At 38.4% G+C, this 20,920-nt stretch overlaps 1 protein-coding gene across 1 annotated transcript in view; it reads left to right on the plus strand.

Annotated features, from left to right (window-relative positions):
• Positions 1–20,260, plus strand: part of TOLLIP (toll interacting protein) — a 41,404-nt gene extending 21,144 nt beyond the window's left edge. Inside the window, exons 4-6 of the mRNA XM_054972399.1 lie at positions 2,010–2,162; positions 3,438–3,528; positions 16,196–20,260. Of these exons, the coding sequence (XP_054828374.1) occupies positions 2,010–2,162; positions 3,438–3,528; positions 16,196–16,410 (459 nt within the window). The 3' untranslated portion in view covers positions 16,411–20,260. The remainder of the gene's footprint in view (positions 1–2,009; positions 2,163–3,437; positions 3,529–16,195) is intronic.
• The last annotated feature ends 660 nt before the right edge of the window (positions 20,261–20,920 follow it).

Genomic DNA, 20,920 nt, shown 5'->3' on the forward strand with positions numbered 1-20,920 from the left:
AAGACAATCCCCCCCAAGAAAACTTAAAATACTTTAAACAGGTACAAACCCCTCCCCCAACCAACAACAGTAAAAATGAAACAAGAAAAAATTCTGAAAAAATTTAGAAAACAAATTAATTTTTTTAAAAAAATTCACTCCCACCCAGTCAAGCCCCTAATCCTCCCTCCCCTCCCCACACCCACCAAGACAACCCCCCTCTGAGAAAACCCTGTGAGTCACTGACTCACTCACCACTCCTGCAGTCCAGTGATGGTCAGGTGACAGGCAGGAATTCAACGGGGGAAGTCCTCCTCCACAGCAAGACTGCAGAGATGAGATGCTCTACCAGCCACAGCAGCAGCGGGAGTCTCTCAAGTCTCTAGGAAAGAGCAGAATGGAAACTGGTTATTAAATAAGTATATTAACTCTTTAAAAACTACTTCTAAATTCTAACCCCTCAGTCCCAAAGTGTGGAAGCCAAGTAAAAAACTAGGCCAAAGCCTTGGCACACACGAGGGAAGCCACCCACTGTAGAAATGAAAGGCAGGCACAGTAAAAAAAACTTTAAACAGAGCAGCAGTGGGCCAGCTTCAAGTTAACCCCCCACCACCACCACCTAGGTCAAAGCCTTGGCACACACCAGGGCTTGGCATGAGTCTGCCCCTGGGAAGCCACTGTTAAATTTAAAAATAAAAATAAAATGCAAACTTTAAACAAATCCTTTCCCAAACCCATTGCCCCCCAACCACCCCCTCCCCCCAACGATCAAAGAATCTTGTGAGTCAGTGAGATGCAGGGCCAGTCAGCAGCGCTCCACAGCAGGGTCTTCCTCTTCCAATTTCTGTCCAGGCAAGCCACTCTGTCAATGTCAGGGTAAATCGGAAGATTCCTAAAGGGAAGCCTCCAATTTATAGCCCTTCACTGCAGCATTTTAAAAAAGGCACTCTCCTTCCAGAGAATCCCCATTGGCTGGGCTGGATGGAGAATGCTTCTGCAGGATTGGCCACTCCTAATCCCTCCTCCCCCTTGCACTCATTGCAAAGTCTGCAAACAGTGCAAAGAATCCCTCCAAATGTGCAGGTTTGGAGGGATTCTTTGCACTGTTTGCAGACTTTGCTTGCTGCTAGCATTGGCAATGGAGATCAGCAGTAGCAAGCAAAAGCTCCTGCCACTTTTTCAGGGATGGGAGGGGGAAGGAGGAGGTTAGAGTGAGTCACTCACGACCCTTCCCCTCTCCAAAGCCAGAGCTGGAAGCCTTGAATAGGCTTCAAAACATTGCCTTTTTTTGTTTAGCACGGGAAGCTTTTGCTTGCTGCTGCTGATCTCCATTGCCGGCTGCTTGCAGTTGCAAGCAGCCGGCAATGGAGATCAGCAGCAGCAAGCAACAGCTTCCTGTGCTAAACAAAAAACGGCGCTCGCGAGGCTGCTTGCGCAGCTGCTCTGAAGTGACACGAATTGCTTCAGGTTGCTTAGCTTCGGTATTTCCCGAAGCGGGGCCATCTTGCTGGCCCCGCTTCGGGAAATTCCGAAGCTACACGAAGCGCGAAACCCGAAGCGACCAGCCCTAATTGTATTTTATGCTTGATGTAACCTGCCCTGAACCTGTTTGTGGGGAGGGCGGAATATAAATCGAATAAAATATAAACATAAACATTGTGCAGGAGTTTAGGCTAGGTAATACTTCCTGGTACTCTACTGAGCATTGCAGTGATGGAGCTCACTCCCTTTTGTCAAGTGGGTTGGTAGGAAACAATGATTTTGTATGAATGTTTCTTGACAGTGTAATTCTGCATGAAGGTACTACCATCTAAGCACATTGATTTTGATGAGCTTAATACTGAAATATCTTTTTGTGGGATTGTATTGCCACTGTATTAACTTTGATCTGGTATGAGCTGCTCCAAAAGGAATGACTTTAAAAATATGACAGTGATGCTTAAATTGCAGTCCCTTTTAAGATACTTTCCTTTTTTTGAAAAGTTATGAATTTCTACATTTAATTACTTAAATATACTGTTACTTTTCAGCGAGCTTTTTCAATGGATGATCGCATTGCTTGGACACACATTACTATTCCAGAATCATTGAAGCAAGGAAAAGTAGAGGATGAGTGGTATAGCCTCAGTGGGAAACAGGGAGATGACAAAGAAGGAATGATTAATCTGGTCATGTCCTACACAGTAAGTTAAACATAGTATTAACAGTGGATGCAATACAGTCTGTAAGGATTTAATTTTATTTATTTATTCACATCATTTACAGGCCACCTTTCTCAGTGGAACTCCAGACGGATTACACAATGTGAATTAATATGAACAACAGCTGGGACGTTCAATTAATAAGTGTGCTAGGGCATGCAAATACAAATTTGCAGAAATTTGAAACCACATTCCCAGTGCTGTTCAAGTTTTAAACTTAAAAGTTGCTCCCATTATCCTTTATGGATAATGCCATAACACTTTATGGAGTAGCCATAATGATTGCATTGGTTAAGATAGAAGATACTGGCTTAGATCCAAAGTTGCATAAGTGGAGCTCAGCAAGAAGAGTAGAATACCACCCCACTTTTGCTAACACAAAAAGATTCAGACCCAAGTCATTGATTGTACTTGTTTACTTAAATTTAATTGATGTTACATTTATTTCTAGAATATGTATTGATTTCCAAAAACTACACTTCTTAGTATGGATGGATATATATGAGTGCAGGACGATTGTTGGTAATTTTTTCTGGAGACTGAATGATAACAGCAGCAATAATATTAAACTAGATGAATTTGAGGAGCTAAAAGAACTGCCTGCATACTAATCTGTAATGGATGAAATGCTCTGTGTTAGAAGTAGTGAGGTGAGGGAGCATATCTATAGGGTGTATGCAGATCCTTAGGTAGGAATAAGAATTACGTGCTAAGTTAATTTATCTGAGAAAAGACTATTATTAATTATGAAAAACTGGGGGTTTGTCATGGGAATGGGCGAATTGATGGAAATTGCCTACCTTTTCTGTTGGTTGAAAATATCTTTGTGTTCAGCCTGTAAAATGTGGAAATGAAGCTTATTCCATTTCTGAGAAAGTAACTTTGTATGTAGATGCTGATATTATTCTGGAAGCTCGGTATTTTTCCCATTTTTTACTTTCTGATGCGAAGCAGTACCCAGATTGCCTAGAATTTGTCACAAAAAGCCTAGTTTGATTTGAGGGAGGTGGGCCAGTCTATTAATAGATTATAATAGTGCCTTTGAAATGTCAGTTAATTCAGGGACACTGTTGATTTTCTTGGGAAGTAGTACTTTGTATTGACTGGTGCCAGAAAATTGCTTGCTGTACGAAATAGTACAGAGTTAACTGGCAAAAGTTAAAAGGCTTTTTTTTTTTGCAGATATCTTGCTGTTTTGTTTTTGTTCCTGGAATAGTTTTCTAAACATGCATTTGTCTGTTATCTTTTGATATCCAGTCCTTACCTGCTGCCATGATGATGCAGCCTCAACCAGTGGTCCTAATGCCTACAGTGTATCAGCAAGGAGTTGGATATGTGCCTATAACAGGTATATTCCTCTTCTTCCTTTTTAATGTGAGCTGTGAAAAATACAAATCTAGACTATTGCTAGTTATGTATAAACTCAGTCAGCTTCTGTTCTTTGAAGTATCTAGCATTTAACATCCAAGTGTCTTGTATGAAACTTTATATTCTAAAGATAAATTTGAATGCTCAGGCTGTGTACAGATAACTCAATAATGCTGCCTCTAGATATCCTAAAAAAATATGTCATTCTGTGTAGTACACACATTCTTTTTTTATAGCACATAGCTAACCCAGGAGATGCTTGCAGTCTGATCTGGTCATGTTAGCCAGTATGTTGATGTCTATCAGACTAGGAAGCTACAGCTAGCAAGTAGAGAACTCTTAACAGCCCCTGTGCAGCCAAGCTGTTCCTCTTGTCTATTCCCTTTGTAAAGTTGTCAAGCTATGAATGCTGTATCATGGCTATATGCTCCTCCCATTGATTTTTGAAAATGATTGTACACAGTCTCCAGTGACATTCTCCCATGAATTTCTTTTAGTCATTCAATCCCTAGGTTCTTCCAATATTATTATTGGAGAATAATCTGTTACAAGAATAAACAGGCAATAAAATGTTCTGTATAGACCTAAGGCAGGATATTAACTTCATAGTCTGAAACTTTTTGGTGTATTTCTATAATACATCATTTTCTGTAATAATATTGTAAGTAAATAACATTGAAATGCATATTGCAGTTGTCATGGCTGCATTTTTTGCTCTTGAGGCTAGTGTGTGCAGTGAGCTATATATTCCTATATTTCCTAGACTTCTGGTAGCTGATGTTCATTTTAAAATACATAAAAAATTAGTGGGACACATATACTGACATTGTTTACTTTTTAGATTTGTCTAAAAGGCATTGATTTGTTTCAGCTATGTTATTGCTGTTCACCACTTCTAACCTCACAATTCTTAATAGTATTTATATTAATTAACTAGATTAGCAGCCTCTTTAGTGCCTGGCAAGTTCTGCCCCTGTTGCAGCTGTCTGAGAGAAGCCAAGACTAGTTCAGTTAATCCTCTGGAGATGGATAGGGCAACCTTTTCTGTGGGTTCGAAATTTTTGATTCATTGGAACCTTGACCTAGTACACAGTTTGGGAATTATTGGTATATTTCCAGGCAGATTCTGCTCTCCTCCCCCCCACATTGCTACTTCATTTTGTAGTGTATCAGTCTAAAAGAGGGATCTTGCTTGAGTGCCTCTTGAAATAGCTCAATACATGCTTTAAGCTGCAAATTCTAAAAGAGTAACTGTGTTAGGATGTTGCAATTAACATAGACTCTTGCAGCACCTTGAAGACTAACACTCATTGTGGCATTTCATGGGCTACAGATAATTTTGTCAGATGTGCTTATTTATAAATTTTGACTCTCCAGTAGATAGAGGCAGTTTACATTTAAAACCATATATAAAAAATGACACCAGCGTCACAGATGCCAGAAGTGTTGGTACTTAACAAGCATACTTAGATAAAAATTGTACACAATGGTGCTGAAAGACTATGAGCAGAACCACAAGTGACAAAAGGCACAGATTGGACACTTGTCAGCTTCCCTCAAGTTTTGATGGGAAATGTAGGCAGCTTGGCGGAATGTTGGACAAGTGACAGTTGAAGAGAGCGAAGCTGCGAGACCAGGATGCCTACATTTCCCATCAAAACTTGAGGGAAGCAGACAAGTGTCCAATCTGTGCCTTTTGTCACTGATGGTTCTGCTCTTAGAAATCTACTAGTTGCTCTGAAGTGCCCAAGTATACACAGGTATAATGAACTCAGCCCATAAGTAAACATAATTAGTGATGATAGCTTTCTGACAATGCATTGGTAATTTAGTACCTGTAATAGGGAGAAGAGCCCATGGGCCTGATTTAACCCCAAAGTGAATAGAATCCAATTTGCTGATAAACTCCAGCACAGCAATTTACTAGACTATTATAATTGAAGCTTAATGTTGATCTTGCTTGTTTTATTCAGCCTGTGTAATAAATTGCACTTTTCTGTGTTCTGACATCAGCACACTTGCATATCCCATATCTATTTCTATTGATCACTGCTGTTTCTATCATTTATATTCTACTTTTTGTTGCTTTGCTTAGCAGAAAGTCATGTCAGTTCTGTCTTTCACTCAAACCAAGAATATGGAACTGCATAATTTCCCCCCGCACACCATTGTTTCCCCCTGACATGACTTCTTCCATCCGCCTGCAAGCCACACTTCACTTGCAAGATGCTACTTTTCACCTGGTCGAGTGGGAGCAATTCCCAGTAATGAACAACTTTTTTTTTTGTTCAAACCAGTAACTACTAGATGAGAAGGCTTCTCTTCATGTTACTTTGACCTGGCTGGTGTCACTTCCTGAATCACTTTTCATGTAAAGTGATGCTCAGTGGTACAAAAAGGCATGAGTTGCATTGATGTTTAGGAGTTCTTTCCATTGAGGACAGAAAATCATTCTTGAGGCCATGCATTATCAAAGGGACCTCCAAAGCATTCTGCTTTTAGACCAGCTTCCCTTGTTCTCCAAGTCCAACGATAAAATGATGGCTGTCCCCAAAACGTATGAAATGCTGCTTTTCATATATGTCCTCATCTAATTAGGAAATGGGAGATTGTGATGTATTGGCATCTGGAGTGATTTTCTGTTTCCTGATGTGAAAAGTACTAACCAGCAGGGGAAGAAGGAGCATGTCAGGTTCTTCAGACTGGGTTCTAGACTCTTTCTTTTAAGGTTTGGTGACAGCATTGGCTGGTAGCTTTCTTAGCTTTGGGGGAATTAGCCAAACTAAGCTGAAGAAGTTGGTCATCAACAACCTGAAACAGTTACTTGTCCTACTTGTTGCCATTTTTTTGATTTCACAGCTCACACTTAATGTCCAGAAAGATACCCCTAAAATGATAAGTAGAATGTTAATGAGCAATGAATTAGTGAAATAATACTCCTCTCACTGTATGGATCTTTTGGAGGAAATTTCTTGTCAACATCTGTCGACAAAAGGAGGTCCCAGACAAGTTCTAAGATCTAGTACCTTAAAGGGCTTCAGAACACTAGGAGATCTACTGGAAGGCTTCAAATGACTTATATCGTATTCCAGGTAATCTTAGGGTAGTAAAGCTTATTCTCAAAATTGGATTGGATTGTATTTGGTATCAATAAATGTAGATTATTGAGCACACAGGTGTGATGTGCTCTTTAGCAAACCTTAATTATACTATAGAAATATATTTTCACAGTACTGTAAGATAGAATAGTCTTCTGACAAACCAGAAACTAATGTGCAAAATACCTTGATGGTCTTGCATATGTATGTGGGTTGCTGCACCACTGAACTATTAAATATAACACCACTAGCAGCAGGTATTTAGTATGTGGTCAGAAAGTGTCAACTTAAGCCTCAAAGTTTGAACAAGATCCAGATGTACTGTTTAGCTCTGCAATCTTTCTTTAGTGAACTCTTAGTCTAATAGCACCTTAAAGACCAACAAAGAGTTTCCAGGGTATAAGTCTTTGAGAGTTGAGCTTGATGAAGGTTGACGAAGGGAGCTTGACTCTTGAAAGCTTATTCCCTGGAAACTTGGTTGGTCTAAAATTCTACTGAACTCTGCTCATCTACGGCAGACTTAACACAGCTACCTACCTGAAACTACCTTTAGTGAACACGTCACTGATACTCCTCCTTTGACCATTTTGTTCCAGTGAACCATAATGCCAGTAATAACTGCGAAGCAGTTCATTAGAATCTAGTTCTCAGTAGTAACTTCCTTGCATAGCTTAATTATTCATCTTTTGTTTATGGCAGGTTCAAGACTTTGATTACTCCCTTTTTGTTTTAATAAAGAAAAAGAGAGACTTTGAGTCTCTTGCTGTATGCAGCAGCAGTGACAGCACACGCCAGAATAGTTTTTACTTAGTGATAGGTGTGTATAATGAGAGTGAGGGAGCCTCCATGGATTTAAGAAAAAATTGCATCTCTAGATCCATCTTGCAAACTGGTGAGCAGAAGTTGGGCACAGTGTTTGATAGTGTTCTGCTTATTTATGGAAAAGCTTATAAGCAAGAGAAGGTGCACAGTAGTTGTGGTTTAACCTGGGCAGGAGGGAGGAATAAATAATTATATTAGGTTATGGTTCAGAAGGCAGAAGGTGTACTAAGAAGTTAGAGGGGCGGGGGGCAGCACAAGTTGCTGTTTGGCGGATCTGGATTTGGAAAAAATATTTGTATACATTGGCTTGCATGGCTAGAAGCTCGATTCTGAAGGTCAGATTCTGTAAACAGCCAAAAGTGTTTGCTAGTGATGGCAATCTTGTGGCAGCCTTACACAAATGTATTGGTCTTCACAGTTGATAGGTATTCATACCTCAAATTCGTGATGCATTCCAGTGATTGAGGAAGCATTGTCAAACCCAGAAGTATAATACCAAGATAACAGACACTATGCCAAACATACAGACACTGTAAAAGGGGTGGGTGTGATGGTTAGCACCTGGCTGTCTCCAGTTTTTAAAATATACTCTAACTCCAGGCTTTGGACTGCCACTAATTTTGTTTGTGGTGCTGCCTTGTTCTGATGGGGAAAAGATAAGGGAGAACTGCCTTTCAGGTAAACTGCCTCTTTAGACTGAATGCAATCTTATTACCCCCACACTGTGGCTTCTCCTTTTTTTCTGTGTACCCTAGCTGCCACAATATGAATTAAAAAGAGACAAGCTTTTATTGATTGGATGGTAGCGTGTAATTTTGTATTCCTTAAAGGGTTTTTATTTTGTGACCCTAATAATGTGGTTCTTGATAGTGAGGTGATTAGAAACTCCTTTTCCACAAGCTATTTTTGACCAGAAAGACAGCAAATAGTTTTAACAGAACAGCTAAAGATTTATTTATAGGAAATAAGTTATAGAAACAATTAAAGCTGTAGTGTGGAATGTATAATGAGCACAAATGTGCAACTGGTTTTCAACTTCACTCTCCAGAGGTTATGTTCCAGGCCACACTATTAACTTTTACAGAACCTGGCCTTAGAAGCAGTTCAAAGTAACTAGATTTTGGTGGGCCCTTCAAAAAGGGTGCTTGTTTACTTCATTAAAACAAGAATCTTACTGTGCCTTGATCCCTTCTCCCAAATCCTAACTGTGAACCCAAAAGAAAAGCCTGTATCAGCTTACACCTTTGTCCAAGACCACAATCTCCCTAACCAAAGGAATATGTATCAAAGCTCCCCTTTTAAACTGAGGTGATACAGTGGCTCCCAGACAGTGAAGCTCCAGGAGCATTGTGCAAGACAAGAAGATAAAACTCAGGGAAATGATTAACTAAAATAGTTGATAGTTTGGGTATAAGTAACCAAGGAGAGGGAAGGAGAGCTATTACACAATTAAGTTGCGTTGTTATTATATTCGGATTACATCTTTTTATTAGTTTAATTTAATTTCAAATGTAGTGCTTGTATAAGTTTTTGTGCACTTTCTACTGTTACATCTTTTTAAATAAAATTTCTATATATTAAAAAAAAGAAAACTAGAGAGGATTCTCTCTCTCAGCCACTGCAACACCTACGCATACTTTTTATTTATTTTATTTATATCTTCATCCTTCTCCCCTTGTGGGGACCAAGAATTGCTTACCTTGTTCTCTCCTCCATTATGTATTCATAACAACCCTGTGAGGTAAGTTAGGCTAAAAGTGTGTGACTGGCCCAAGATTATCCAGCAAACTTCTTTTTTTTAGACATTTTTTATTAGGTGAGAATATTAATATACAACTTTCAAATAGCATCTCATTATCCTTTCCCCCCCCTTTCCCTCCCCCCCTTTTCCAAGACTTCCAACAGCTTTCCAACCCTATAGCCTAATCTATTCCCAATTTGTCCCCTTTTTCTGTAACTCCTTATCTCATGTTTACTTACTCTTTTATTCAACTAAGCCCTATCTATTAACTTCAAAAATATTGTTATAAATTTAAAATCTATTATCTATTACTTTATATTAGCTCCACATATATTTAAATTTAAACTAACTAACAGTCGGATAAAATATCTACTTTAGTAATTCTAACAATATCTATTAACTCTAAGTCCACTTACATTTGGGCTAACAATTAGCTAATACTTCACTTCATATGGTAAAGACTCTATCTCTTCTAATAACAAATCCATTCTAATAATTTATTATCCAGCAAACTTCCATGGAAGAGAGGGGATTTCATCCAGGGTCTCCAAGATCCTAGTATGACACACAAACCATTACATCCTGCTGGCTCTCACTAGTCTTAGGTAAATAGTAGATAAACTGCAGACATAGAATCTGTTCATTCCCACTGACCAATGATATTCAGAGATTTCAAGCAATTTAGCCATATAACTCCTATTGGTATGGAAAGTCATAGCTGATGTATTGTGACCCCCTGGCAGGGTTTTCCTGACAAGAGACTAACAGAGGTGATTTGATTTATTTGATTTCTAGCCCGCCCGCCCCAGCAGACTCAGATGGGTTTCATCATCATAATCACATAAATATAATATAAGCATATATAACAAAACAAAAGTCAATAAATATACATCATAAAATACAGTATAAAATACATTTAAACAAAAGTACTCCAAGATAACATACAGATCAAGTAAACATTTGAAACACTGTGAGTTTAGACCGTGGGCAGAGATCCACCACGATCCAAACCAGCAGAAAACGGCACAGAACCAGAGCGAGAGGGCCGTTAGGATAGTTCACCAGCACCTCAGCCACAACCATAGGCCAGGCAGAACCTCTCAGTTTTACAGGCCTGGTGGAACTGTAACAGATTCCACAGGCTTGGATCTCAACAGGAAGAGTGTTCCACCATGCCAGTGCCAGAGTGGAAAAGGCTCTGGCCCTGGCTGAGGCCAGGTGAATATCCTTAGGGCCAAGAATCACCAACAGATGTTGATCAACCGAATGTAAAGCCTTCCGGGGAACGTATTGTGGTTTGCCATTGCCTGCCTCTACAACCCTGGTCTTCTATCTGATTATTAACTAAGGCTGACCCTGTTTAGTGTCTGAGGTTTGATGAGATCAAGCTCACCTGGGCCTATTGGTAGGAGCTTTAAAAAACAGTCTTATAAAGTCTTTAAAATTTCCAGTATATCTGTAATAAAAGAATGGTCACTAGTATATCTGTAATAAAAAGGCTGGCCACTAGGTGTCGTCATGATCTTGCAGTTATAGCCCACAACAATCCATTGACTGAAATGTCTTCTCAGGTTTTTATGGCAATTAAGGATTTAATGTGAAAAACCTCTTCAGTAGAATTTGAGTAGTTTTATTTTTGGATAACTGCTTCAGTGATGTTTTCCCATAGACAATTCTGACCTGTTTATAGTCTATTCTCCTTGAACGCCCCCTTGGTAACAAACTTAGATTTTGTCAGATATTCTCCCTTAGGTTGTGCATTACCAGAACCTTGCTATTTTCATTAACATGAGGAATATGAATAATAACTCTTGTTACTTAAGGTATTTACTAAGTAATATACTCAGGAAGGCTGTATGTAACTAATTTTACTATTGAAGGTAGAAGAGTCTTCTCATACTGGGTTACTGGCTGATAAAAAGCAAGATTAAGGGACAAACAGAAACAAGAGGCGACAAAGCACAAGAATTGAGGCTAGGGATTGTTTGTCAGTAGTCTGTAAAGCAAAGATAAATGGACAGTTGGATCTGAGAAAGATTATCCGTATGTTCCCCATGCACCAACTATAGTCAGGGTGCTGCCTGCTGCTTGCTCCCTCACTCCCTTTAGGGTGGTCCACTCGGTATTGACTAGAGCTTAATCCATTTCCATCATGGCTCCCATACTATGGAATGGGCTTCCTGAGGAGGTGAGGGGAGCCCCCTTGTTGGAGATCATTTAGGAGGCACTGCAAGTCTTACTTTTTTGCCAGGGCTTTTGATGGGGTATAAACAGCAGGCATGTTTTAAGTGGGAGGAGAGGTTTTATTTGTTTTTAATCTGTAATGTTTTAATTACCATTTGTAATCTGCTTAGAGCCAAGAGGAAAAACAGGGTATAAATAGTTTAATAATCAAAGGACAGAGGCGAGGGAAGTGATTTTTACCGATATGGGGAGGGGGGAGGAAAAAAGTACTAGGTTTGGGGTGGTGTGGTGTCCCTTATCAGAGAAGAATCCTTGAACAGCATTAGATGAAATTAAGTAAATGTAGACCACTGGAGTTTGAGTGAAAATATTCTTAGTATTGCGTGTGGCTAATTAAAATGTCATGCGGAGTCGTACTTTAAGGTTTAAAGTATAACAGCATCAGAATTTTACCCAACTTCCTTTCTTGGGGGTACTTCCTGGCAAAAAGTAGAATAATATTTTTTCCATCTCTTGTTCCTTTCCCCACACTTTCATCTGTCCTCAGGGCTTGAGTACTTTGCTCTGGGTAAGTTGCCTTAACTCTTTTTTTTTCATTCCATCTAATTGGAACAAGAATTCTGCATGAGACCATGCAAAATGCTTTTTATTCACATATAATGTGTTGCAATACAGGACATTGCAGGTGGATGTCACAATACACAAGACTTCAAAATTATGTATTCTTGACATGTTACATTTGAGAGAGGAATAAAGCTGTGCTGGAAAGCATGTAGGGCAATTCCTTATAACGCATGTCACAGTCAAAACATTAGATGGATAAATTTAACATATTTTGCAATCTTCCTTTCTCTCCCCATCTACATTTGTGTCTTCATGTTGTCATCAGGGAGAGTATTCCTTAATGGTCATGTAGATTCCATCAGACCGATTTATTTCTTCTTGTTAATATGATGAATTGGCTTTGTTTGTTATATTGTCGAAGGCTTTGTTTGTGTTTTTAAAAGGGGGTTGTTACTGGTAGGGACGCAAGAACCTAATATATTAAGATATTTAGTGTATGTCTTTTTAAAACTTGAGCTTCATTTGTGTAAATGAGTGTGTCCCGTTCATATATGAAATTTGACTACAAAAGAGTGAAGGTGCTAGGGTTGTTTCCAGTTTCGGGGAGGAACATGAAAAAGATTCTTGTAGAAGTTTAGGCAGTTGTGGGCCAGAGCCTCCTTTATCAGATTCATAAAGTTTGTCCTCATTTGGTGGTGATATACACTGGCACAGAAAGAAAAAGCTATGAACAGAGGGACCACAAGGCAATGAAACGCAAGAGGATACTATCTGTGACATTCCTGTGTTTGTCTCAGTTGTATGTTGCAGTGTTTGTGTATGCAGCTGAGATTTGCATAAATTCAGAAATACAGTTGTGTGTGTACACGTGCATGTGTTGGAAGGAGTTATGGTTACTATTTCTATCCCATTCATACACTAACAGGGGAGGTTGTTCTGAATGATCATTTATATGCACTTTTTAACAGATGTTGTATACTCAGAAATAAGCTGGAAATACTTGTCCTGTTGCTTTTGAATATAATCCCAAAGTACCAACATTGCCTGTTCCACAAGTCAGTGCTTTTTCTGATGAATTTTAATCCCGAACGGATTGCGTGACCCTGTTATATTTCTTCCTTCAGCGATGTATGTTTGTGTTTCAGGAAGTCTTTTCAAGAGCAGGCACAGTTTTGATGCAGGGTTGTCGAGCAGTTCACACAATCTTGACACACTCACAATCTCCATGATGAAATGTTGATGTGGCTTTTGTCCCTTAAGTTTTTACTCTTTGTGCTGGTGACGATTTTACCTCTGTCCAAGGCTTCCATAGTGGGAAGTACAGAGATTGTTCTACAGAACAAACATTTTAAATATTAGAGGAAAATAATTGTGGCAGCCATTTTTGTCAAGGTTCTCCAGTGATGTTTAAAAAACAATACTATGTTTTTATTTTGCTTGTCTGTTGAACTTCATTCCATTTACTTTGCTTTTTTTTTCTTTTTTGCAATCCTTGTTGATCATGCTCCTTTGGGGAGTGTTGGAAACATGGCTTTTTCGAGACATCTAGAGAGACATACAAAATGTGCAAATGCTGTTAGCCTGTTAAAGACCATTTTGGAAAAAGTATAGCTGAAGTGTGCAGTATAGCTGAAGTGTTAATTGAAATCTGCAAGGGTGTAGATGTCAGTTTGCTAATCTGCCTTTCCTTTTAAATGTATGTAATTTCCTTAGAACCATGTCTACTGCTTGACTACTTTACCTCTAGCTTGCCTTTCTCACTGTAATATGGGACTGGTAGATTCTCCCTGAAGAGAGTTCTATATGCTCCAGTAACCATCTCTTGCTATAGAGCAAGATTCGGGCCCAGTAGCACCTTAAATATCAACCTGATTTCCAGGGAATGAACTTTCAAGAATCAAAACTGCCTTCAGATACTCCTCATATCTGCTGCCGGACCCAAATCTTGTTCTTCTACTACGGACCAACATGGCTACCCACCTGAAACCATCTGAGTTCACTGTGGGAATAATCCACAAGTACCACCTCCTGCATTATGATGTTACCTTCAATCAGTTGATAGAGATACAAAAATTGTAAAAAATGGAGCCACAAGGCCTCAGAACTTGAGAGGCAGCAGTATATGCTTTAAGAGTCCAAAAGTATCCAAGAACAATGAATAATTCCCAGCTTCAAAGCTGATAACTAAGCACTTTTTGCAGCATTTCCCCCCTGCTGCTTTGATGTTGTGTCTCAGTCACTCTGATGCTAAATCTGCTATCCTGCACTGTTAGAATCTGAGTATTGTGACATCCTCACTGTTAACTGTGGAATAAAATGCCCAGTCAAGTGTCTTTATTCTCTTTTTGCTCTCCTGCTAAAATGTTCATCGTATCTAGGGTTCGAGTGGTAGAAATAGTAAATGAATGGAACTCAGACTTTCACCATAGGAATTCAGCTTGGCAGAAGAGTACAAGGACCAATTTTAAGTGAGCTACGGATGTGCTGATGAAAGTTGGCTTTTCTCCTCCTATTTATGGCATTTGCCAATGTACAAATATTTAGTTTGTGGAACAAATACCTATGTTTTTGTTGAGGGTTTTTTTTACAGTATATTTGGGTGGGGTGGGATGTATTGGACAATAAAGGCACTTGACTGAACTACAACATTTTTAAAATTAGTAATGCTTTCTATAAAAATTTGAAAGAATTTATTTTTCATACTGTATTTGCAATGCTTGTTCACAAATAGCCAGTATGTGCTATCAAAATGCATTGTCACTTTACATGCACATTTCATTTTAAATGCCATTGTTTTGCCTGAATTCTTTTAACTGCAGCAACACCTGGCTCCTTTGGGACAAAATCTGTTTTATAAAATCTGTCCCTTGTAAGCAGGAAAAAAAATAGGGAAGGAACAGTGCTAGTGGAACTTTTATTCAGATGAGCCATCTGATAAATAATTGAAGTTTCTCTCGGTCTTTCTTTCTGTCTATCTTGGTAAAAAGTATACTTTATTGTTACTTCTCCCTAATGTTGATATTCATGTTATTAGTAGATTTGTTAGTTGCACAGAATGAAAAATGGAACAAATGAGAACATGCCTCTTTGTTGGCCTTGCATATCACTTGGAATCAAGCTAGTGAGTGCTATAGCTGGCAGTAGAGTTGGGCACAAACTGAAATATGAACCAAAGTTTGTGACAAACGAGGCCGGTTCGTAGTTTGTGAGCCAGCGGTTCGTCAGAGCCCATTTCTGATGAACCGCCATGAACTGGTTCGTTTGGTTCATTTTTTGGTTCCTCACTGCAGACAGCCTGGCGCCGATCAATCAGTTTCCTAGGCAACAGGGGATGGACTTCCTGCAGACCTTCTTCTGCTGACCCAGAAGTGGCCTTCTGCTGACCCGGAAGTGACGATTTGCTGACCTGGACATTTTCACGAACCAAACGAACCAGTTTGTGAGCCAGGGCAGGTTCGTGAAAGTTCGTGGTTTGTGGTTTGTGAAATGCGACGAACCACGAACCACATGGCTCATTTTTTTCCTGATTCGTGCCCATCTCTAATTGGGAGTCATTGAATGTATCCTGAGGTAAAATGCATTTACACTTTGTCCTACTGCTACCAAATGGGAATCTGACTTTAGGACCACATTCCCTGCAATGTTCTTTCCTCTGGTACCTAGGGATAATGTTGGCCAGTCAAGACTGTATGGAGAAGACTGGTCTAAGAGCCTAAATTGCTACATAAATTGCTTGGCCTGTTTGAGCAGTTGTTAACTTGTTTAGTCTGTATAATCTGCTAACTTGTCTGCATTAATAACAGATCAGTAATGGGTGTGAAGAGTATTTTAAATTAGTTGAACTTAGCTTTCAGTACATAGAAGACCATATATATTTAAGCATGGCCCTAAAAGTGTATTTACTTAGGAAATTCCTATGTTTCCTCTCAGATTCTTGGCATTGGTAGCCTTTTTTTTTTTAATGATGGGATTTTCCATAGTACTGGAACTGATACTTTTATGGCATGTTTGATTAAACAAGCTCTTGGATTTTATACACACACATACATATTTATGTTTTCACGTACAAAACATAACTGCATTGATAGAGAAGGGAGGTTTTTACACAGAGTTAATTATATGAATCCTCTGAATTGTAGTTTAAGTAACTTTCCAGATACGATGTTTTGAAGCTGTGTGTTTACTTCACACCGACATCAGTTTTCCTTATTTTCCTATGTCTTCCTATGTCTTTCTAGGAATGCCTGCTGTTTGTAACCCGGGCATGGTCCCCGTGGCAGTACCACCTCCTGCCGTCAATCCTCAGCATGTGTGTAATGAAGAGGATCTAAAATCGATCCAGGACATGTTCCCCAACATGGACAGAGAAGTCATCCGTTCTGTTCTAGAAGCCCAGAGGGGGAACAAGGATGCAGCTATCAATTCTTTGCTTCAAATGGCTGAGGAATCCTAGATGCTTCTACACATTCCCCATCTTCATTGTTACCCTTGATTTGCCAAGCCAGGGATTTAGCTAGAGGAAGAATTTCCTGAGAAAGCATCCTGTCTGAATGATTGTGGTCCCTTTATTTTTGTTGTTGTTGGACATTTGCACATTTGTTTTACATATGATCTTTAGAAATCTCACCCATTTTTGGTAATATGAGTTCAGCTGTTAATGGCTGCTTTTTTTGCGTGAAAGGTAGAGTTGGGGTATCTGTCCTGCTTCTCATTTTCCCAGTTTTGGAGCGAACACACACACACGTGTGTGTAGACAAGCATATTTGCTGTTCAAAACTATGCATTGAATTGGAGGGTGAGGGGGTGAAGTGAGGTGAGAGAAGACTGCTATTCTACAAAGTGCTTTTATCAAAAGTTTTCTCTTTAGTAAATGCCCCTGTTCTGTAAGGAACATAGAGTGCTTATATAGTTCCCCTTGGGGAGAGGTGTTTTGTACTATCTGAACATTGCAGCAATTTGTAACAGTTCTTAGTGTAGGCAAACTGGTTTTCTAGTAGTCTTCACTGTCCTCCTGATAAGATTCCCACATATTAATTGGGTACTGATGCAATATATTTGCTTTTCTACATTTTGGGCCAATTGCTATCATCTGGTGTACTGCTGGGCTTCTGAAATCTGCAGCTACTAGTTTTATCAGGACACAGTAGCAGCATAGGTTAGAGGAAAAGTGCAGTTTCCTGTTGTGTTTGTGTTTTTACTTGCACTGTTCTTGCTTCTACATTCATGTATATTTGAAAGAATGAAAAGAGAAATTATACACCTTGGAAGTTTGTTATGATGACTCAATACATTTTCTTATGATCAGTTGACATAATACTCTGAAAAGAAACATGTTGTTGAAGCATGTATGAATGGAATATGTTAGGGGGTTTTGGAACAGAATTTATTTTCAAGACATAACTTTTTAGGAGAATGTAGATCATAATAATTCAGTGGGCCTTAGTTTCATCAGAGGTGAGACATGTGAGTCTCATTTGTGACGGTGGGAGGAGTCAACATTAAAATTACTAACCCCAAAACATAAAAAGAGGGTAATTGTACAAATTCACTGTATGTGTTTTATAGCATAGGCATTTGTATAATTTTGGAATATGATAGATCAGAGTGTGAGTTTGAAAAAGTGAAGGGATGCACTTTAATATGCACATTTTTTATTATAATGTGCAGCACGGCTTTTTGATGGTTTTTAAAAAAAACAGTACTTTCTGTATTTCAGCCATACTTCTCAAGAATTTGAACACCGCACACAGGCATTCAAATTGGTTGTGAATTTTATTGCTTTGGAAGAAGAGCTTATGGTTACTGTTTTTCATCTGTTTTGCTCATCTCCATCAAGCATTTTGTTCTTAAAAAAATTGTTCCCTTAATTATTTTAGTATATCACCACAAAAGCTCCTGGCATGGCCAGCTATAGTTCAAATATTTATTTTTTTATGATTAAAGTATAAGTGAGAAAATAACTTTTAAATACAGTACCAAAAATAGTGTTTCTTTATACTGTTTAATGTTTATAACTTAGCCATCCTCCTATTTTATTAGACTTGCAATTGTGTTTATTTCACTCTCCTTCCTCCTGTTTTGTCACTTTTTATATTTTGTCACTTTTTATGATCATGGATACAGTTAATTGTGAGGTGGGCTTTTCTGTAACCTGTTCTAGAAGAAGTGTATATTCATTAGAAAATTAACTTTGTCCCTTGCTTCATATTCTACAGAACTTCCAGATTAATATTATGATTTAAAGATGTACATTTGTCATTAGCATCATAGCAGGATAACTCTTGTGGCATTTAGATCTTTAAGAGGAATATTACTCAAAAGTTGTCAGGCAAAACCTGGAATAATGATTCGTTCAGAAAATCTGCTGTAGAACAATATGAATAGAATGAGTTAGTTCAAGGAAACTACATTTCTAGATGTTTATGATTACTCTGGGGTAATGGGGAATGTTTGAAGAGTTGCTGGTAGTTTAGGGATGACCTCAGATTGCCTATTTGATCCTTTTACAGCTGCATTGTGGGCATATTGAAAAAGGATATGAGAATGCACTTTCACAATCAGGGCACAGGCATGGAAATGTTAAACTAAATCTAGTTTCTAGAAGGTTCCAAGGTAGAAGATACGTGTAAAACCTAGGGATTCAGTGAATATTGAGTTGCTTTTTATGTAATAAATCAGAAAACTTTTGAGGATTGTGAGTAGTAAATGGATAGTTAATTCCTTAGTAATATCTTTTAACATAATAAATAAAATGAGAGTACACAATCTCTTATGAAATTAACAGCTGGCATCACTTTGTACTATATTTTCTTTGTCCTTAAAGGTAAAAGTGTAGCCACACTTGTATGCATATCTCTGCTGGGTTGCTGCTTGAATCCTATCTAAAGCATGCAAAGGGAAAGCAAATACTTGAAAAGTTTCCATAGATTTTAGTTAGAATTGTTTTTCAGATATTTGTTGAATAAGATTGGGGTGCAAGTTGCTGATTTACACAGCTGAAATGTGCAAGTCTATCATTTAAACTAAATGCTGTATCTCACACAATTCTTCATATCTGTTTTATATGTGCTCCTCTTAACAGAATAGCATATTTTGTTTTGTACATCTCTCTGTAGCTCAGAAGCTGCTGTGGAACTCTGGTATTTGCTGGAAGTTGTTGGCACTAGCTTCAGTCCTGCCAAGGTCCTGTGAGTGATTAAATCCAGGAATATTTTTGTGTAGCTAGATGCTTACCAACTTTTTCTCCATTACTGTTTGATGCACGCTAATGGTACCAAGTGTTTCTGTTTGCAGACATTACTGCTTGTGTTGGTTGACCTATAATACTGTATAGGGGATGTTTCACTCTAATAATTCTGAAGACATTGGGCTTTTTTACTGTATTGAGGTCAATATGTTTTGTGTCTTGCATTGTAAACTTTTCTTTTTCCAATTCTATTTAATTTAATAAATGTGTACTATATACCAGGCCATGAAAAAATGTGGTCCTTTACAGTAGGCATCGTGCTTCACAGCAGAAATTAATTCCGGAGACTGGGAATTGTGTTAAAGAAAATATGACTATTTTAGCATAGGATTTGTACTTAATTAAAAAATATCTTGTGTTACAGTACAGGGTGGCTTTGATTTTTGCATTTGGTAAGATTTTAACAGAATATACCCATACTTTGCTTAAAGGATATTTCATTTCAATGAATGCATTCCAGTGACTGATATTTTGCATTTAGAGATGGAAAATCTGGGTTTAAATCCTTCAGTCATGATCACATTGGTGATGGGGAAAATCATATTTATGCCCTTGTTTTCCCAGTCAGTGAAGTAAGAATAAATAACTTAGCGGGTTATTGTAAGGAAAATAATATGATCATAGAGCTCTTAGGATGCTATAAAAGTTATAAAAATACACAATTTTATCTTCTTTGTTCAGTACTGTAATGATTTTAAGTGTATGTGTGTCTTTAAATGCTTGGTGTGGTACAGATGAAGAATGGGGATGAAAGAGAGGGGTGAGTGAGTGAGATGATTGGTTGATGACTGAGAGTGTGGGCTGAGTGAACTGCAGTTTTTAGTTACTGAGTAGAGAGAGAACATTCAGTCTGGGCAAAGCAGGCAACCTGTCTGGAAGCCTGAGGGGATTTGCATTCTAGTTCATTTAGGCAACTGTGTGGAAACCTGAAGTGTGTGTCTATGAGAGAACTTTCATTCCATCTAAAGCAGGCAAACTCTGTGTGCGCCTGAGAAAGTCTATGTATATTTGAGTGAGTGATTCATGTATGTGAAGCAGGCAAACTGCGTAGGCACCTGAAAGGGAAAGTTTGTATATCTTTATGACCGAGCCTATGTGAGGAAATTTTAAGAACTAAGAACTGCCTTTGAAACCATCAAGCTTAAGTACTAGAGTGAAACCGATATGCTTCTTGTAAAAATAAAAGGTGTTTTTTTTATCCGAGGGTATCTGTCATTCCTATATATCCCGTTCCTTTCCTCAGGGCTACATAGTCCCACAAAGGAGCCTGATGCTTGGGCACATTATTAAAAGGGAAATTTAAATTACTTGTTTTGGAATATAATTCCTGGTGGCAGGAATCTACCTAGTGGGTGTAAGAAGAGGGTTAAAGGAAAAATCTAACTGAAAAAGAAAAGGGCTCATAACAAGTACTTATTATTTAGTTTGTACAATTGTGATATGTTTGTATCTAGACTTCTGAGACAATGCCTGCATTATAGAAAAAGTTCAGTGGTTTTTAAATGTTCATGTTTGGCTCTTGAGCTGAAGTACTTAACATAATTCTTATCCTCTTTTCAGTCAGAATATTTTACAGTATGAATTAAAGTTGATAGTGGTATGCCCTAATATGATTTCTCTAAATAGCTTGTGCAAATCCCACTGATAATCTGAAACTAGGCTTTTTCATGTTTCTCTGGTGCGGGAGAGCTGATTAGGGAAACTGAAGCTGCAGTTA

This window comes from Eublepharis macularius, chromosome 2, assembly GCF_028583425.1.
Source record: "Eublepharis macularius isolate TG4126 chromosome 2, MPM_Emac_v1.0, whole genome shotgun sequence".
Lineage (NCBI taxonomy): Eukaryota > Metazoa > Chordata > Lepidosauria > Squamata > Eublepharidae > Eublepharis > Eublepharis macularius.